Here is an 18,227-nt window from a genome sequence, read left to right on the forward strand (position 1 = left end):
TCTCCTGGGCTTTCCTTTTCCTACTTGTAGTTATTTTAAATTTTCTTCTCCCTTCTCAGGCCAAAGTACTCCCCAGAAGAAACCTATATACATCACTTTCAAATCCAGCCTTAACACCACAACCCTTGGGAAGCCAGCACCCTGCTTCCACCTGACCTTCTCACATTTCATCGTGTCTGCTACTTCAACTGACTGAGTCACTGTGGACAGGGCAGGGCTATGATACGGAGCAGGTTCTGGGACTTCCATCTTCTAGGTAATCTTGGTGATTTGGATGAAGTGGGAAAAGTTGCTTTCCTACATTTCCCTGCCCAGTATGTGGCAGGATTTGGGAGCCTCTCTGGTCTCATGATTTTCATGATACTTTTGATCAAAACATCATAGTGATGCAAAGCTACCTTAGGCTTCAGCCTATAGAAAACAAAAGGGAAAATGAAATTTAGAAAAAGAAAAAAGGCAGAACAAATCTGAATCAGAGTTCTAACTCAGATCTAACTCTACGGGACTCGAGGAATAAAGGGGGAAACAGCAAGCTTGACTGTGCACTAAACCTCACAGTTATGACTCACTCTGAAAACTAACAAAACTATCAGCTAGGGTTATTACCTGCTCAGGTTCCAAAGTGGCCAACAACCTTCCTCCTGATCGAGCCATTTCTCCCTGCTGCTCCACGGTAGGGCCTGCAAGAACATTTGCAAACACCAGCTCACGGTCAGCTCACTGCCCCCTCACTATCCCACACGTGCATGGGCTCCTTGCAGGCACAGAGCACACGCTTAGGGTCTCGGCATGCTTGTTTCACACCCAGAGATCACTCTGACCAATAAACTGGCAGAAGAGCATACCAGATTAACTCAGGCAGAAACACAAGAACCTGTCTGTACTTTTGGTGCAGACAATATGATTTATGTCTTCTAGAGTTCTTCTCAATTCCACTTTGGCTTACATTTTCTAATGTGTTTGCATTTCTGAATGTAGATTATATGGCAGTGCTATCTTTGTGAACACCTGAGAGAGCACATACTATTTCTTATGCATCTTTGTATCTCTAGTGTTCATTAGTATCTGGTATCCAGCATGGGCCTAGCAAATGTTTCTTGAGAAAATGGATGCTTATATTCTTTAACTTAGTGATTTTAGTGAGAACAGGAGGCCTAGTTAGGCAGGTTAGATAAGTTCTACAAAAACAAAGTAGAATCCAATTTTGCAAGCAGTGTTCGAAACTATACCATATTTCATAATGTTAGCACATGAATTTTGTAAGCTCTCCTCCCAGAGGGAGAGCTCAGTCTTCAGCCCCATCTAGGCCATGGAGTTACTAGCAGTCATCCACAGACCATGGGACCCTATGAAGAACTACTTACCTGCAGGCTTTACTTCAGAAAAGAAGGTGCCAACTTTCTTTCCCTCCACAATGTCTGTGATGACATGCCCGGACACCTTCGGGTGGGTCCCATTGGCAATGACCACAGAAGTACCACCTTGCAAAGCCCAGAGGGCTGCTTTCACCTAATGGGAGAAGTTAGATCCATGGATGAGATTCAGACCTTTGTAGGGTCTAGGCCCCTGCACTTTAAACATGCAAAAACATAGAAAATACAATGTGATATTGAGCAATTTAATTATCTGTAGGAAGGTTCTGCACAGCTCAGAAGCTCTCAAGACACGCTCAGCCCATGCACTCTTCCCAACCCAACCCTGGCATGTGTTGTCTAAAGATGAACCAATCTGCCCCTTGTGCTCAGCGTGTTCTCTAAGACTCTCTAGTACTGGGACGCATAACTTCTACATTTGACTTATTGTGCCAGCTTGCAGTGTCCAGTTTGCTGCTTGACGGGAATCTGATCATGAGTACTCTGAGCTTTTGTACCTGCGGTTCTTGTCCTCATCTCTGCCATTGCTACGTGTGATTCTGTACCTAAAGGGTATAACTTCTTAGAACAATTAATGGGAGAGAAGAATTTTTTAAAGGTTTCATCAAGGAATATTTGAACTCTAATATTAACACTTAGAGGATTTATGAATTATGAAAAAATATAGACCCTGCCCTTGAGGAGGTTATAATATGAACACACACTTAATATATTAATAAAAGTACATAGAAAGACATGACTAAATATAGGTACACAATATGCATTAAACCTGTATTTAGATATGTGTATCTTTAAGTGTGTATGTGCATCAGCCCTCAATTACAAAAGTAAGAAGGATAAAATACAGTTTGGTTTCTAAATTGTTACAGGCAATAAAGGCACCAGATTCTTACCTTGGCTTCCATGCCACCCATTCCCACTCTGGACTTGGTTCCGAATGTCACGGACTGCTGATCACCGGGATAAAATATATCAATGAGCTTTGCATCATCTGACCCTGGGGGGCTGTCAAAGAGGCCTAAAAAGTGGACAAGAGTCAGTAATGCTGTTTAGCAGAAGTGAGCATCCCCCAAGACAGACCTCCACAGGGACCTGCCAACTGTAACTACTCTGTACTCGACTCATCCAGATAAATTCTGCTATTCCACCAGCTCGAACAAGAAAAGAGGTCAAGGTTTCGTAGAGCCTACCCACACTGAAAACCAGCTCCGGGAGGACGCACCTTACATACTTTTATAACTTTGCCTGATAAATGAATGTTTGTCAGCATCAGAGCACGGCCATATCCCTGGCACAGAATTTACTGGCCCTGCCCACAGTCTACAGGGAAGCTATCCTCACCTTTGCCATTTCTACTATGATGCTGAACCTTAAGGATGCAACTGAAAAAGATGAGTGGCTTTTGCACAAACAGAGCAGCAGCTGTATACTGTTTAATGTGACTCTTTCCAAGGGCATGACATATGAAACAGCTCCTCATTAACTCTCACATTACCCTTTGAAACAGTCACATTATACTCCCCACACTATGGGTAAGCCTTTCTGAAGGTTAGGCTGAGTCAGCAGAAGAGCACATGACTCTTGGCTTTCAGTCTGGATATGTCACCACAAAGCCTATGTCCTCTTTATAACTGAGTAGCGTGACATAAAATAAGAGGTACACAAAATGTTACATGCATACCGTCCGAGATTAAAAATCCTCACAATTTCACTTCGAAAAAGAATGTGTCTGAGCCTTAGGAGGGGAAAAGAGGGCCTGAGAAAATGGAGTCATGTCAAGGTCTGAGGGGGACACAGACAGGGAGGAACTGCTAGTGGTCAGGAACTGGCTGAAGGACATTTTGGGCAGTGATGCTTTTGGTTTTTGAGTTACTGCTTTTCCTGTGCTAAAATATACCCCTGTGCTCCACCGTTCCAAATCTTTTTTAAAAATAATTAATTAATTAATTAATTAATTAATTAATTTTTGGCTGTGTTGGGTCTTCGTCGCTGTGCACGAGGTTTCTCTAGTTGCAGTGAACGGGGGCTACTCTTCGTTGCAGTGCACGGGCTTCTCACTGTCGTGCCTTCTCTTGTTGCGGAGCACGGGCTCTAGGCGCGCAGGCTTCAGTAGTTGTGGCACGTGGGCTCAGTAGTTGTGGCTTGCGGGCTCTAGAGCTCAGGCTCAGTAGTTGTGGCACACTGGCTTAGCTGCTCTGTGGCATGTGGGATCTTCCCAGGCCAGGGCTCGAACCCGTGTCCCCTGCATTGGCAGGCGGATTCTTAACCACTGCGCCACCAGGGAAGCCCTATTCCAAATCTTTAACACAACGGTGACATGTGCATCCTCTCTAGGAGAGTAAGTGAATCAGAGCAGTGAGGACATCAGTGTCCAGTGCACAACAAAGTACTGCAAACCACGAGCAGCAATTACAGGGAGAGAGAAATAACCTCTCACAACCCCTCTCCGCCTCAACCCAGCACCCCACAGTTCCCGGGGTCTTCTGCTGGGTTCTTCTCAGAAGGCACTATGCTGTGAGATCATGAGTAGCACCTGACAGTTCTAAGGCAAACCCCCAGAGACGCCTAGGAGTTCCTAGCATTCTGATATTCTGCCTCCTCCTCTTCTTCCTTATAGAAGCTCTCAAACCCACCAAAAGCATATTTAAAATTCGGATATTGTTCTAAAAATCAATATTCAGTGGATAGCTAATCAGAGTTAAAAGCACAAGCCTGCCAATGACCAGTTTTGGTGTTTGAGGCTGCATTAAAACTAAGGTTTACTAGAGTCTAGTTCAAGTTGGATTTTATATATTGATCTCTCAAACTCATATCCTTTGCCTTGCTAGGCAGTACAGGAGAGAAGAGTGTATATTTTTAAGCTGAAAAGATTTAGATTCGAAACCAGCCTCTGCCAAGTACTAGCTATGTGACTTTGAATAAACCATTTAACTAATGTGAACTCAATTTTTAATTTCTTCATCTGAATAATAGGCTAACCTACCTACTTTGCAGGGTTGCTACAAGGGTGAATAAATTGACATTTATAAAGCACCTAGCACAGTATTACACATCAGAAGCTGAAAAAAAATCTTGTGACTAACCAAAATGCCTTGTTCTCCAGAGTGGCTTACTCTTACCCCAGCTTAGTTGTTCCTATACTGAGACTTCAAATTTATAGTGAATAAACACGGTACCAAGACTGCATACAGGTAAAGATACTGATCCGTAAGTATGATATCTCTGACCCTCCACGTGTGCAGAAGACAGATCACAGCACTGGTACCTGCCCCTGCCTCCACCAGGCAGCCCCCTGCCCTTCACTTATGCTGCTGAAGCGTAAACTGGGGAACACGTCCTGCCATGGGTGTGGGTAGGGAACTAAATAGGTTTTTCTGACTTCCTGGGAATGTAATGGGGGACTTTTGGGATCCTGTAGGTTTGGCCTATTTTAGACACATCTACCATATCTATGGGTCAAAATGTAAAACGGGGACAGCTTAAGAAAGTGAGAAGAGTGAATGGAGAGCCAAGTTGGAGCCAAGAGGGGCCCCTCCACGAAGTAGTGGAAAGCAGAGAGGAAAAGAGTAACACAGAAGAACACAGTGGCCATACAGCCTGGATTTTCTGCAGTGGCTCCAATTTAAAATAATGTGTCTTGTGATTTACATTAAAAAGTAAAAGTGATCAAGACCCCAATGAGGTATCACTTCACACCCATTAGGATGGCTATAATCAAAAAGGCAGATACCAAGAGGGAAGTGTTGGTGAGGATGTGGAGAAACTAGAACCCTCATACACTGCTGGGAAAATGTAGAATGGTGCAGTTACTTTGGAATCCAGGCTGGTATTTCTTCAAAAGGCTAAACATATGACCCAGCAATTCTACTCCTAAGTAAAATAAAAAGCATCTTCACACCAATACTTGTGCACAAATGTTCACAGAAGCATTAGTCACAATAGCTTAAAGGTCTATCAGCTGATGAGTAGGTAAATAAAACATAGTATATCTATATAGTGGAATATTATTTGGCAATAAAAATAAATGAAGTACTAATATGTGCTATAATATCAATAAACCTTGAAAACATTAAGTGAAAAAAGCCAATCACAAAGGATCACATACTGTATGATCACATTTATATAAAATGTCTAGAACAAGCAAATCAACAGAGACAGAAGGTAGATTAGAGGTTGCCATGGGCTGGAGAATTTCAGGGGAAGTGAGGAATGATTGCTAATGGGTATGGGTTTCTTGATGGGGTGATACAAAACGTTCTAAATTGTGGTGAGGGTTGAACAACTGTATGAATATACTAAAAATCACTGAAATATAAATTTTAAATAGGTGAATTACATGCTATGTGAATTGTATCTCCATAAAGCAGTTATAAAAAACAAAATTAAAGTGCCTGGAAATAACAACATTTCAGCATTCAAACTTCATCTCCCAGACCACCCCCACCTTCTTCTGAATCATAAAACCGTTTTTGGACCATATGGCTCAGAAAATAATGGTCCATAGTTAAAAAGCTCAGAAGCATTCAAACAAAGAGGGGAACTCATGTGCTCACACATATAGTATTTAAAACAAAGACTGGACAAAAAGAAAAGGCATTACTTTTTACCTTCTACATCTGAAAGAACAATTAAGAGGTCAGTCTTCATTTCCACAGCCAGACGGGCAGCCAGGCTATCGTTATCTTTAACACTAATAACCTAAAATGCAGGTAAAAAGTCGTGAGCTTTGCAGTTCAAAAAGAAGTTCATGGAAGTACTCAGCTAGGCTCTGGCAGGAAAAATGAACAACCCTGAGTATGTGCATGACAGCTCTTACAAGCCTTTCAGTTTGCAAAACACCGTGCCTACTGGCAACCCCCTTTGCAAGTATGCACGCTTCTATCCACTGACATACACAAGCCATGCTCACAGCACCACCTTAAATCACTATTGCGCCTCACCCAGTTGAACGAAAGCCCCTGTCTTCAGAAGAGCTTATGCAGACACTGCTCCAGGATGCCAGCTTCTCTCCCCATGTCTCCATCTTGTTTATGCCCAACGTCCGGTGTTAGTACATGCAGCATAGCATGGCATTAGTGTCTACAGCATGGTCAACCCTCGGTAATACTTTACCCACATTTACCCCCTGGAGATCACTATTGGGCTCCGCTGGGGGCACAACAGCATCGTTTGTGTTGACAATGGGGACGATGTTCATCCGGAGGAGCTCATGAAGTGTCCCATTGAGGTTCCGGCGCTTCTGCTCATCGTGGAAATCCAAATTGGTCACCAAAATCTATGGGGATGTATATATATGTATAGCTGATTCACTTTGTTATAAAGCAGAAACTAACACACCATTGTAAAGCAATTATACTCCATAAAAGATGTTAAAAAAAATAAATAAAAATAAAAGGGTTAAAGAGATTGAAAACGCAGGAGACAGGAAAATGATGAACTTCCGAGGAACAGCATCCAAAGGATGCTAAGAGTAGAGGAGTTAAACTTTAGGTTTCTTGGAGCCTGTACAGTTCAGAATGGAATACACACATTGGATGAGTCTTTGGAGACTCATCCAATTCTTTTGGAGATTGGAAAAAAGTTAGAATCACCTGGAAGATTTATTTTAGAATGCTTAAGACTTCTTGCAAAAGTACTTTAATCCTCAGAGAGCTATGAAATCTCGTCCATTTACAAAATTAAGAAAATGAATGTATCTACTTCAGAGGGATACTGGAGGGAGTAACGACTGCCATAAATTTCTAAAATATCTTTGTATCCCAGCATCTGATCCAAAGTCTGGCCATACACAGTAGGTGCTGAAACACGTGGTGAGTGAGTGAATGAATGGTCACTCTGCCTGGAAAATGTATTAAACCACATGGAATAGGGCCATGTTGTCCCTGTTTCTGCTCTGTGGCCGACCACTGCCGGAGTCAGCAAAGACACGGTCAAGTGGGATGAGTCTGAGAGGTTTACGGAGGTGAGTCTTTAGTCACAAACTGAAAGCAGGGCCGACATAACTTCGTTCAGGGGGCAGGATGCATACAAGCAGGAGAGAAAGATGAAGGGGGGGCGACAGCGAGAAACAAAATGGTAACAAACTCCGAAGCTCAGGAACAAATGTTTCAATGAAGTCCCTGCAGTGTTCATGGAAGAGGGTTCTTGCGACGTAGGGCAGCGCTGAAGTAGGAAAAGGCTGGAGGCAGATGGCCAAGAATTCTTGGAAGATACTGAAACAGTCCAAGTGGGAACGGTTAAGCCCTGAACTAGGGTCTGGCTATGGTAACTGAGAAGATGACAGCAGCCTTAATGATATGGAAAATGTGGGCGAAGAAGACAAAATGATAACATCACCAAGGGAAATAACTTACTCACTCATTTGATAAACAAGTTATTGAGCACCTCTGAAATGCCAGGCCCTGTACTAGCTGTTGGGATGGAGAATAAAAATGTTGATGAGTTGGGGAAGATGGAATGGGTTAGATCATGAATGTCTTTTCAGAAAGTTTAGCCCTGTAGGAAAAAGGCCTGGGACAAAGGTGAATATATAGATCCTGGTTCTGGTGGTGGAAGGTCAAACAATAAAAGTAAACACGTGTGTGGAGGAGAGGCAAGCAGGAGGTATAAAGGTCCAGTGAAAACACTTGTGGCTCTGACAGTTTAACAAACAAGACAAGGGAGACAAGAGACCAGAGAGAAAAGTATGTGCTTGGAGAAGGGCAATCTGTTAGGATGCACATAAGTTTCATTTCTATGAATTAAAAATAGCTGTTGTCCTTGTTTAAGTCTTTAATCTGACAAACAACTTATGGGAGATTTTCAAAAGCCCCTGATAATGGTCTTCAAAACAAGATTACTAAAGAAAACAAGGAACCACAGGATAAGGTGCAAAGGGTAAAGATTTCTTACAGATCAGATCATGGGGAAGGCAAAGGTGTGGGAGTGAAGGGGCCCCTGGATGAAGGCTTGCTGGAAACTGGAGGGCACAGAGCTTTTTTACATCAATATTAATAAAAACAATGGCTGATGTACAGTATTTTTAATGATACTTTCACTAAAACAAACAAACGAACAAAAAACCTCAAGAAGTATCATACCTGGGAAAAAACAAAACAAAAGCATAGTTCCTGGATCTAAGTTTCCTCACCTGGCTCCATGCACTTTAAAAAAAATTAAAGACTAAAACTGTCATTGCACTATGGAGGAAAAAAGAGCTGATAATACAAGGAGACAAAAATTGAGATTTCCATTGCACTTATGTAACCGAAATAAAAAATCTAAGATTACAGAGAGTGGGGTCCCAGCCACAAGCAAAAGTGTCCAAGTCCATGCCTTTCTGTTTCAGCTCCCTTACTCAAGGACACTCTGGTATAATACCAGAACGTTACTGTGGATAACAACTTAAAAATGATGGAGAGGGACTTCCCTGGTGGCGCAGCAGTTAAGAATCCACCTGCCAATGCAGGGGACACAGGTTCGAGCCCTGGTCCAGGAAGACCCCACATGCCGCAGAGCAACTAAGCCCGTGCGCCACTACTGAGCTGAGCCTGTGCTCTAGGGCCCGCGAGCTACAACTACTGAAGCCCGCGCGCCTACAGCCCATGCTCCGCAACAAGGGAAGCCACCTCAATGAGAAGCCCGCACACCGCAACGAAGACCCAACACAGCCAAAAAAAAAAAAAACTAATTAAATTAAAAACAAAAACCAACCACTAGCATTTCCCTTCAACATTTAGTAGATATCTATTATATAAGGCAACCAGGTGCAAAGAGAAACAAGCTAGCTGAAGTCAAAGAAGCCAATGAAATAAAGATATCTAACCTTTCTATCTTCAGAAGTATCAGTACTTGCAGTAGTCCTAAGAGTTATTTGTATAATAACAAGAGCTAACACTTACTGAGAAAGTACTGTGTACCAGACATATTAAATGCTTTTCATATATTTTCTCACTGAGCCCTTCCAAAGACTCTTTGCAATAGGCACTGATGACATCCTCATTTTTTTTTAGAGATTGGAGTTTATTTATTTATTTATTTATTTATTTATGGCTGTGTTGGGTCTTCGTTTCTGTGTGAGGGCTTTCTCTAGTTGTGGCAAGCGGGGGCCATTCTTCATCGCGGTGTGCGGGCCTCTCACTATCGCGGTCTCTCTTGTTGCAGAGCACAGGCTCCAGACGCGCAGGCTCAGTAGTTGTGGCTCACGGGCCTAGTTGCTCCGTGGCATGTGGGATCTTCCCAAACCAGAGCTCGAACCCGTGTCCCCTGCACTGGCAGGCAGATTCTCAACCACTGCGCCACCAGGGAAGCCTGACATCCTCATTTTTCAGATGAGGAAACTGAGGCACAAAAAGTTTAGACTTAAAAACTTTCTCCAGATCTCCCAACTAGCAAGTGGTGAAGCTGAGACTGCATCCTGGCAGTCTGGCTCCAGAGCCCTGCTCATATCACCGTGCTCCACGGGAATCACCCTCACAGGTCCCACACCCCCCTTGTGGAGGTCAGCCTCTCACCTGGGCAGCGCAGATGCTGTACTGGGTAAACATGGCTTCATACAAGGCCATCAGCCCACTCTGTCCGGCGGCTGCACAGGCTCGGGCTTCTAAGACTGGAATTGCCTGTAACATGCCAACAGACAAGGTGTGGCTGGGGCGAGGGAAGGAGGCCTGAGGACCCTGTTACAGGGGGTGGGGAAGCCGCACTTACCATCTCCTTCAGCTGGTTCTGCCCCGAGTGTAGGGCCTGCCGCACGCTCTGAGACAGAAGGATCTCATGGCGCAAGCGCTGCTTGCCAAAGGCTACAGCTCCACTAGTCACCAGCATCATCTCTCGGCCTTGATTCTGCAGTACTGACACCTGACATTGAGGAAGGAAAAGGCACAAGTCCTTGTAATCTCGCTTTCCTCTCATCACAAGAGATTCAGGTAGGGTGGACTAATGAGTGGATCCCAAATGCCGGTTTACAGACCAGCACTGGGCTGGCTCTGGAAGAATCACCCAGGTTGTCTGGTAAAAATACAGAGTCCTACATGCTTCCTCGAATCTGAAAAGTAGGTGGCAGATAGAAATGAGAAGTTTTTAATAAGGAGATTCTGGTGTGTAGGTAGGTTTGGCAACCACAGGACTTGAAGACATGTGGAGGAGTCTATAATGTGGAAGATCCAGTTGTTTCAGGAAATAAAGCCCAGAATACAAGTCTGGAGCCAGGAATTGCAATATAAACTTAGCAGATGGCTTCTCAAATTCTAAGGCATGACCTGGGGAGACGAAGCTGTTTCCGGGGCATGTCTGATTCTCATGGGTTGCCTCTGGCTAGACCAGGGACAGCGCTGTTCCACCCTGTCTGCCTAGAACCAGTTTTGGTTACTCTGTTTCCCACCTAGGACGGATGCACATGAAAGAATCAAAGATTCAATATTCCTAACCTGTCCATCCTTCCTGATGCTTGAACCTATAACCTAGCTCAGGAACTCGGAGACAGCTATGATGAACCGTGATCTAAAAAAAATAACTTATCATCATAGAAAATTTCATACTTAACCAAAGTGGTAAGAATCGAACTATAAAACCCTATGTATTCATCACACAGCTTCAACACCCACCTCTCATGGCCAATTTCTCACTCTCCAATGTTCCTTTTATAGCTCCACCATTATTTTATTTTATTTATTTAAAAAAAATACTCATTTATTTATATATTCATTTGGCTGCGCCGGGTCTTAGTTGCGGCACGCGGGATCTTTACTTGAGGCACGCAGGATCTTTACTTGAGGCATGTGAACTCTTAGTTGTGGCACGTGGGATCCAGTTCCCTGACCAGGCACTGAACCTGGGCTCCCTGCATTGGGAGCGCACAGTCTTAGCCATTGGATCACCAGGGAGGTCCCTCCACCATTATTTTAATACAAATCCCAGGCTCCAGACACATTATTTCATTTGTAAATATTTCAGAAAGCAATTGCTAAAACAGAGGGTATATACACACATCCACAAAACCATTATTATCTAAAACATTTCAATAATTTCCTAATATCAAATATCTGGTCAGTGTTCACATTTCCCCAATTTTTTCAGCTTGCTCCAATTAAGATGAAAATTAAGCCCACACATTGCAATTAGTTGAAGTGTCTCTTAATTCACTTTTAATCCATAGGTTCCTCTCTATAATTTTTTCCCTTGTAATTTGTTAAAGAAACTGGGTTATTTGTCCTTTAGGGTTTCTCAGCCTTGACTTTCCTGCTTCTGTCTCTGTGGTATAGTATTGTATTTCTCGCAAACTGCTGTTAGGTAGGAAGGCTTGATTTTTTTTTGTCAAGAACTCTTTACAGGTCATGGTGTCCATCAAGGGGATACATAAGGCCTGACTGTCTTTCTTTTTGTGATGTTAGTAACTGTTGATGGTCATCACCAAGACCTATTAATTCATTAGGGGCTATAAAATGCTGATATTCTAATTCATTCATTTCTTCTTTATTTACAGGCTGGAATAATTCCATAAAGGGAAACTTTACTTCATTAAATATTTGGCTACCTTGAGTTATGGTTTGTATATGAAAGGCAGCACAGATATGTGTCTCTTTACCAGTTTCCAAAATGAGCAGGTTCTCTAGAATCCTTCAAGATGACCAATGAATTATTTTTTAAGTATAACTGTGATTCATAGATTTAAACATATTTCATGTGATTAAATTCAGTGCAGTAATTATTGATGTTCAGATATTCCCATCTGTGACCAATGGAAGCCTCTTTAAGTCAGCTCCTGAGTCCATCTAACACGATCAGATGCCTTGGACAAGACAGTTGACTCCATATGTTAGTACTGCACTGATCTAGAAAACCGTTCCTTAAGGTCCAGGGGTGTCCCTAGAAGGAGAGCTGACAACCTAAGCAAACCATTACCAGGTTCTCCCCACTGTTTTCATCCAGTTTCTCCTTTGCTCAAAATCTTCAATCTTCCTCCTAGACTGAACCCCAAATCCTCTACCTGGTTTCAAAGCCCTGCCTAATAGAATTATACACATTCTCCCTGATGAGATCACCACCACTGCTTTCAAGCTCACCTCCTCTCCGGCCCATCAGCATGCCATACTCATTCCTGCTTTTGTCTCCCACCTGGAAACTACTTGTAGAGCCTCCCCGTCCCCAGAACCATCAGGCTACGCAATTCCAGGGGCACCATTCACAATGTGCACTTAGCAGCATGGAACATTTCCCCTCTGCTGGTGCAAATCCTATCAGTCACAAAGGCCCACCCTGAGTCTCAGCTCTCCTAGGAAGTCCCAAGAATGACCACACTCTCATTTGGCCTTCCCACCTCTGGACCTGTCAGTCACTGTCATTTGTGCCCTCTCACTTGGATATTATCTGCCTTGAACAATCACCTAATTATTTTGGGAGTCCCAGTTCTGGCTCCCCAACGGCAGAGACAACAGTTAGAGGTCTGTTAAGGCCCTCACAATGTAGCCCTTTGATAAATATTTGTTACACTGCATTGATCTGAGGGACTCAATCTGAAAGGCAGATTTGATAATAATTGCTTAGTACAGAAAATATATGAAGAAAATTCCATCAAATTTCAGGTTAGTAGTTTTCTAATACCAACTCCAGCAAAACTGTTTTTTAAAACTGAAAATACGGCTATGGAAGATAGAGCTGAATTACAGCTAGAATGGAAAAGCTCTAGCTTTATCTCCAGGATACTTGGATGTCTGTTTTTTTTGACTCTTGGTCAGGGGTTGGCAAACTATGGCCTGCAGGTCAAATCTGACCTGTGCCTGTTTTTGAAAATAAAATTTTATCAGAACACAGCCATGCTTGTTCATTTACGTATTGTCTAAGGTTGCTTTTGTGCTACAATGGTAGCTGAGACAGAAACTGTACAGCCTACAGAGACTAACATATTTAGTATCTGGTCTTTTACAGAAAAAGTTTGCTGATCCCTGCTCTTGGAAAAGATAAAGGTAGTGGGATTTGCGATGTGATATTTAAAGTCCAAAACTCCCATGATGACCCCGAAGGTCAGTTTCTTTACTGATAAACTATCAGTGGTCAGCCTGGTTTGACTCCATGGCCAGTGGGGCATAAAGTTCCCACTGAAAACTTCTGCTGTGAGGCCTTCCAAAGCCAAGATTCCTTGCACAGATCTTTCGGTGATTCAGTCTGGGGACAGAGTGTGGTCTCTTTGCAAATAAAAGACCCTGGGGGGTGGGGGATGGGCTTGTGCATAGGATGTCTCTGAGACCCTTAATGCCTGCTTATACTCCCTCTGTGGCCTTGTATCCCTTTGCCTTTAAATGAAAGCCTTATATGGGTATTCTCTGTGGAGTCTGGTGAGTCCTTTCACTAATATCTGAACTTGGGAAATCTTTGCAATGATAGCTCATACTTATTTCAAGATTACTAGGCTAACTAGAAAAGATAAAGCCCAGCAAAACAGGAAAAAAAAAAAAAAAAAAAGCTCAATATTCACACAAGTCCATCTGGGTACTCAACCCTGACTACGTATCAATCACCTGGGGAACTTTAAAAACACAGAGGCTTGAGCCCCATCCCAGAGATACTTATTAAATGGTTGACTGTGAAGCCCAGGCACCTCCAGGCCTCTCAGGCGATTCTAATGCGCAGCCAGGATTAAGAATCACTGACATACACAGCTCGTTCTCACTAAGAAGCTTGAGGGATGAACTGCATGAAATCAACTCCACTCCTTGACACCCCCTCTGCTTGTCCTGGGATGCTGTCTCCCAGTGGCACCTTCATCAGGAAACAAGAGTTTTCAGACTGGGTTGAAATCTATTGTTCTCAAATCAGAACTATTTTTACGAGCTGAGAAACCTGAAATGACAGCTTAAAAAGCAGATTTTGTTTTAGTTCAGCTGAATTTTCCATCTTGGCAATTACCTGCTCAACAATAGATGCCAGGCGCCCCAGTGCCAGGCCACATTCATCCCCTCGGGTCACCACGGCACTTCCGAGTTTCACCACGATTCTCTTGGCATGCTTCAGCTCACTGCGGTGGGCAAAAGACTTGCCATGCATACGACTGAGGGGTACCGTGATAAAGGGGATGTTGCTCCAAGAACGAACATGTCTGATGGCTGAAGGCTGGACACGACCTGCAGCCCCCGAACAAAGTCAAATGCAAGAAAAAAAGGAGAGAAATACACAATATAATTTCTCATTGAAAATATGCATGCAAAATAGTAACCAGTTTGGCCGCCAAAAAATAGCTTCATCATTCTTAACTGCGTAAAACCAGTATATCAAAAGCCACACTGATCTAGCATGTTTTATTCTAGTATTGTGTGGAGTCTGTACCCAGTACACAGGTGACAGGTACACTCAAATACTGCTGGTCAAGAATTTAAATGAAACATTTTCCCCTGAAGACATGTTGGCAAAATATATCAAAAGCCTTAAAAATGTTCACAACTTTGATCCAGCAATTCCATGTTCAGAAATTTATTCTAAAGAACTAATCACAGATGGAGACAAAGAGATTTATCAGCAGGCTATTCATCAGTATTATTTATAACAGGAAAAACAGAAGCAGAGTAAACATCCAAAAAAGGGCAGAAAGATTTAAATACTTTTAGAATTTTCAATAACATAGGAAAATGTTCATATGTTAGTTTCACATATGTGTCTAAATGCATAGGAAAAGATAAATAAATAAAAATATTAGTATTTTATCTCATGATGGGGTTATGGGTGATTTATTTTTCTTCTTTATTCTTGTTTTGTTTTCCAAATTTATGCAGTAAAAACGCATTGCTTTCATAATCAGAAAAATGTGTGCTTTTAAAGAAACCACACCGCTATTAAAAAAAAGTGAGTCTGATTAGCTAAGACAATACAGAACAAAGTAACTGGTATTAAATAATAAAAAATCATAGCTAATCTCCCTACAAATTGCCTGTAACAATGATGAAAGAAACAGGAGCACTTTCTGAAGGGAAGGTAACGTTGGAGTCAGATACTTCTTTGTATCCCTTTAGACATCTGCCCCTAATCAATTCTGTCCTGATTCTTTTTTCTTGTAACACGGAACAAGATTTCTAAGAGGCAAAACAAAAACGAAAACAAAAAAAACAAAAGAACCCCCACCACAACAAAAAACCAAACTTGATTAAAAAGCTGAAAATCTAACAGTCGTGGCTGAATGTCAGGCACTGAACCTCTTCACCACTGCTGACTGCCTTTCCCCTCAACAAGTTCTCTAGGTATCACTACAGACATTAATAAATATTGGAATGTTACTAAAGTAATCATTCCGAGCCATCTTTCAGACTATTCTTCTATATCTGTATTACTACAGAGTAACTTCCTTCACTTGAATCAACCGTTATCACCTCCCTTTATATTTACAGACAGATTTCTCAGAATTTCTCTACCCAGTGCCTCTAACGCCTGACCACTCTGACCCATCTAGCTGTAATCGAGCATCCACTGTCTCTCTCTACGTTACAAAAATGGTGGGTAAAGCAGGCAGAATCCTATTCTCACGGACAAGAAGATCCCCGTGTGTTCTCCTCCCTCTCTGCCTCCTTCATGCACAAACCTGAGAAAGAACATTTTAAATGAAGTCATAAAGAGCCTTTCCTTCTCTCTCTTAAATAACCGTTTCTTTAAGTGACCACGTTTCAAGTCTGCTAGAGAAACCAGACAGACGATTTGGGTCTTTTTTAACAACAGGCTTGCAGTCCAGTTCCCGGCAGAGAGCTGCACAGTAAGCCCGTCATCTGGGATAGAATTGGGGCTTGGCACCCCTGCTATAGGCTGCCCTGTTCCTTCTGGGGGAGCCCCAGGGACGAAAGCACCGGTGTGTTGTGAGGGCCGTTCCGTGGACAGCTCCCTTTCTCCATCAGGCTCATCAGTATAGGTGCCCTGGCCCCGCCTTCAGGAATATTACCCTAAGCAATGCACACACCTAAGTCTACGCTTAAAAGTTGTACCCATATAATAGTTCTGGCCTCGCTGACCTGACGGAGGGAGGGGTGGTAGAGGGAGAGACTTACTCCCCTGGAGTTTGGACCTGGGATCATCAGTGGCTGTACGCAGAGCTCAGAGCTGCACCCAAGTATCACGTGTCTCTTTGACAGCTGTCAGAACTAGGCCTGCTGCCTACTTTTCTCTCCTGTGTACTGCAGGGCATGTCCTGGCCTGGCAAAGTGCTAAGCGTGAGTGGGCAGCCTGAGAGGGAACCTCAGGGACATAGGTGGTGGCAAGCAGGTCAGTCCTACCAGGCCAGACTAGCATGAATGAAACTCCTGATCCGCAGTCTGTATCAGCAGAGGAGGGTGGCGTGGCTTGGTGCCAGGCAGCCAAGGGTCATTCTGGCGGCAGGCAACTGGGTCACAGCAGATCAGGGCTGATAAGGTTCAAGAAGAGGCCACATCTATGAACAAGGTGTGTTTTTTTGGCAGCGTGACATATGGGATCTTAGTTCTCCGACCAGGGATCGAACCCACGCCCCCTGCGTTGGAAGCACGGAGTCGTAACCACTGGACCACCAGGGAAGTCCCTGAACAAGGTTTTAAGCAAGTAAAAGCTCAGTCATATCCAGTGGGTTCTGCACCAAGGAGAGCTCCATGGGGTCCAGGGCTTTTCTGGGTTTCCTATTCAACAACGCTTTCACCCTCCCAGATTGACCCTATCTTCCTTGGGGGCATTTTTCTATGTGCTGCAGTGTATTATACATTTTAGGGTCCATATGAAGGGCTAGAAGGCCTTGATTGGTTAAGAAAAATCCATGGCTTCTGGATAGGTAATCTCTTCCCATCATCTAAGGAAACTTTAGGCTCTAAGTCTCAAAGAAAAGACATCTCCTCCTGTTAAGGATGAGGGGATACCAAGGTATATGTGTATGCAAATGTGTTAGGGGGAGGGGGTTGTCCATATTCCTCAAAAGTGCCATGGGTCACACTCCAAGGGAGAAGCCCTTTAGCTTTTCAGCATCAGAGTCCTAACACTCAGTAATAAATGAGGCTGTGTTCCAGGCCTGAACAGGAAGGAACCCTGACATGGTTTCTATCTCTCTTCCCGGCCTTCCACTTCCCTCTGTTTGTATTTCTATGCTTTTTCACTTTGCCTTTTTAATTTCTTTTCTGCTCTTCTGCTTATCATGGTCAGTGAACATAGGGTTCCAGAAAAATCTGGATACAAAGAAAAATCTAGGGATAAGATCAGAAAGTGCCTCCTTTTGTGAATGAGTCTAATGAGAATAAACAGTAATATCAACAATAAAAATACTGAAGTGAATAGTTACTATATACCAGGAACTGTGTTAACTATTCATGTACCTTATACAGAGGCAGAGGATATATGAAAGGACAAGTGTAGGCTCTGGAGTCAGACTCCCTAGTGAATAGTTACTATATACCAGGAACTGTGTTAACTATTCATGTACCTTATACAGAGGCAGAGGATATATGAAAGGACAAGTGTAGGCTCTGGAGTCAGACTCCCTGGGCTGGAATCTCAACTCCTTCACTTACTTGCTGTTATCTCATTGATCTCATAAGGTTGTTGTGGGGAATGAAATGAGTTAATGCATGAACAAGGATTGGCACAAAGTAAACCCTCAATAAATATTAGCTGCTATTATAAAAAAGTGTTAGCTATGGGCTTCCCTGGTGGCGCAGTGGTTAAGAATCTGCCTGCCAATGCAAGGACACGGGTTCAAGCCCTGGTCTGGGAAGATCCAACATGCCGCGGAGCAACTAAGCCTGTGCGCCACAACTACTGAGCCTGTGTGCCACCACTACGGAAGCCCACGCGCCTAGAGCCCGTGCTCTGCAACAAGAGAAGCCACCGCAATGAGAAGCCTGTGCACCGCAACAAAGAGTAGCCCCTGCTCACCGCAACTAGAGAAAG

At 43.3% G+C, this 18,227-nt stretch overlaps 1 protein-coding gene across 2 annotated transcripts in view; it reads right to left on the reverse strand.

Moving 5' to 3' along the window:
* Positions 1–18,227, reverse strand: part of ALDH18A1 (aldehyde dehydrogenase 18 family member A1) — a 46,816-nt gene that overhangs the window by 16,480 nt on the left and 12,109 nt on the right. The window contains exons 3-10 of one of the 2 annotated variants that reach the window (XM_082406521.1): positions 14,253–14,467; positions 10,059–10,208; positions 9,866–9,970; positions 6,490–6,648; positions 5,981–6,071; positions 2,267–2,391; positions 1,365–1,509; positions 607–680 (exon numbers count right to left, since the gene is read on the reverse strand). In XM_082406521.1, the coding sequence (XP_082262647.1) occupies positions 607–680; positions 1,365–1,509; positions 2,267–2,391; positions 5,981–6,071; positions 6,490–6,648; positions 9,866–9,970; positions 10,059–10,208; positions 14,253–14,467 (1,064 nt within the window). The remainder of the gene's footprint in view (positions 1–606; positions 681–1,364; positions 1,510–2,266; positions 2,392–5,980; positions 6,072–6,489; positions 6,649–9,865; positions 9,971–10,058; positions 10,209–14,252; positions 14,468–18,227) is intronic. The other variant, XM_082406522.1, reaches the window with a different exon arrangement.

This window comes from Balaenoptera borealis, assembly GCF_965194805.1.
Source record: "Balaenoptera borealis genome assembly, chromosome: 10".
Lineage (NCBI taxonomy): Eukaryota > Metazoa > Chordata > Mammalia > Artiodactyla > Balaenopteridae > Balaenoptera > Balaenoptera borealis.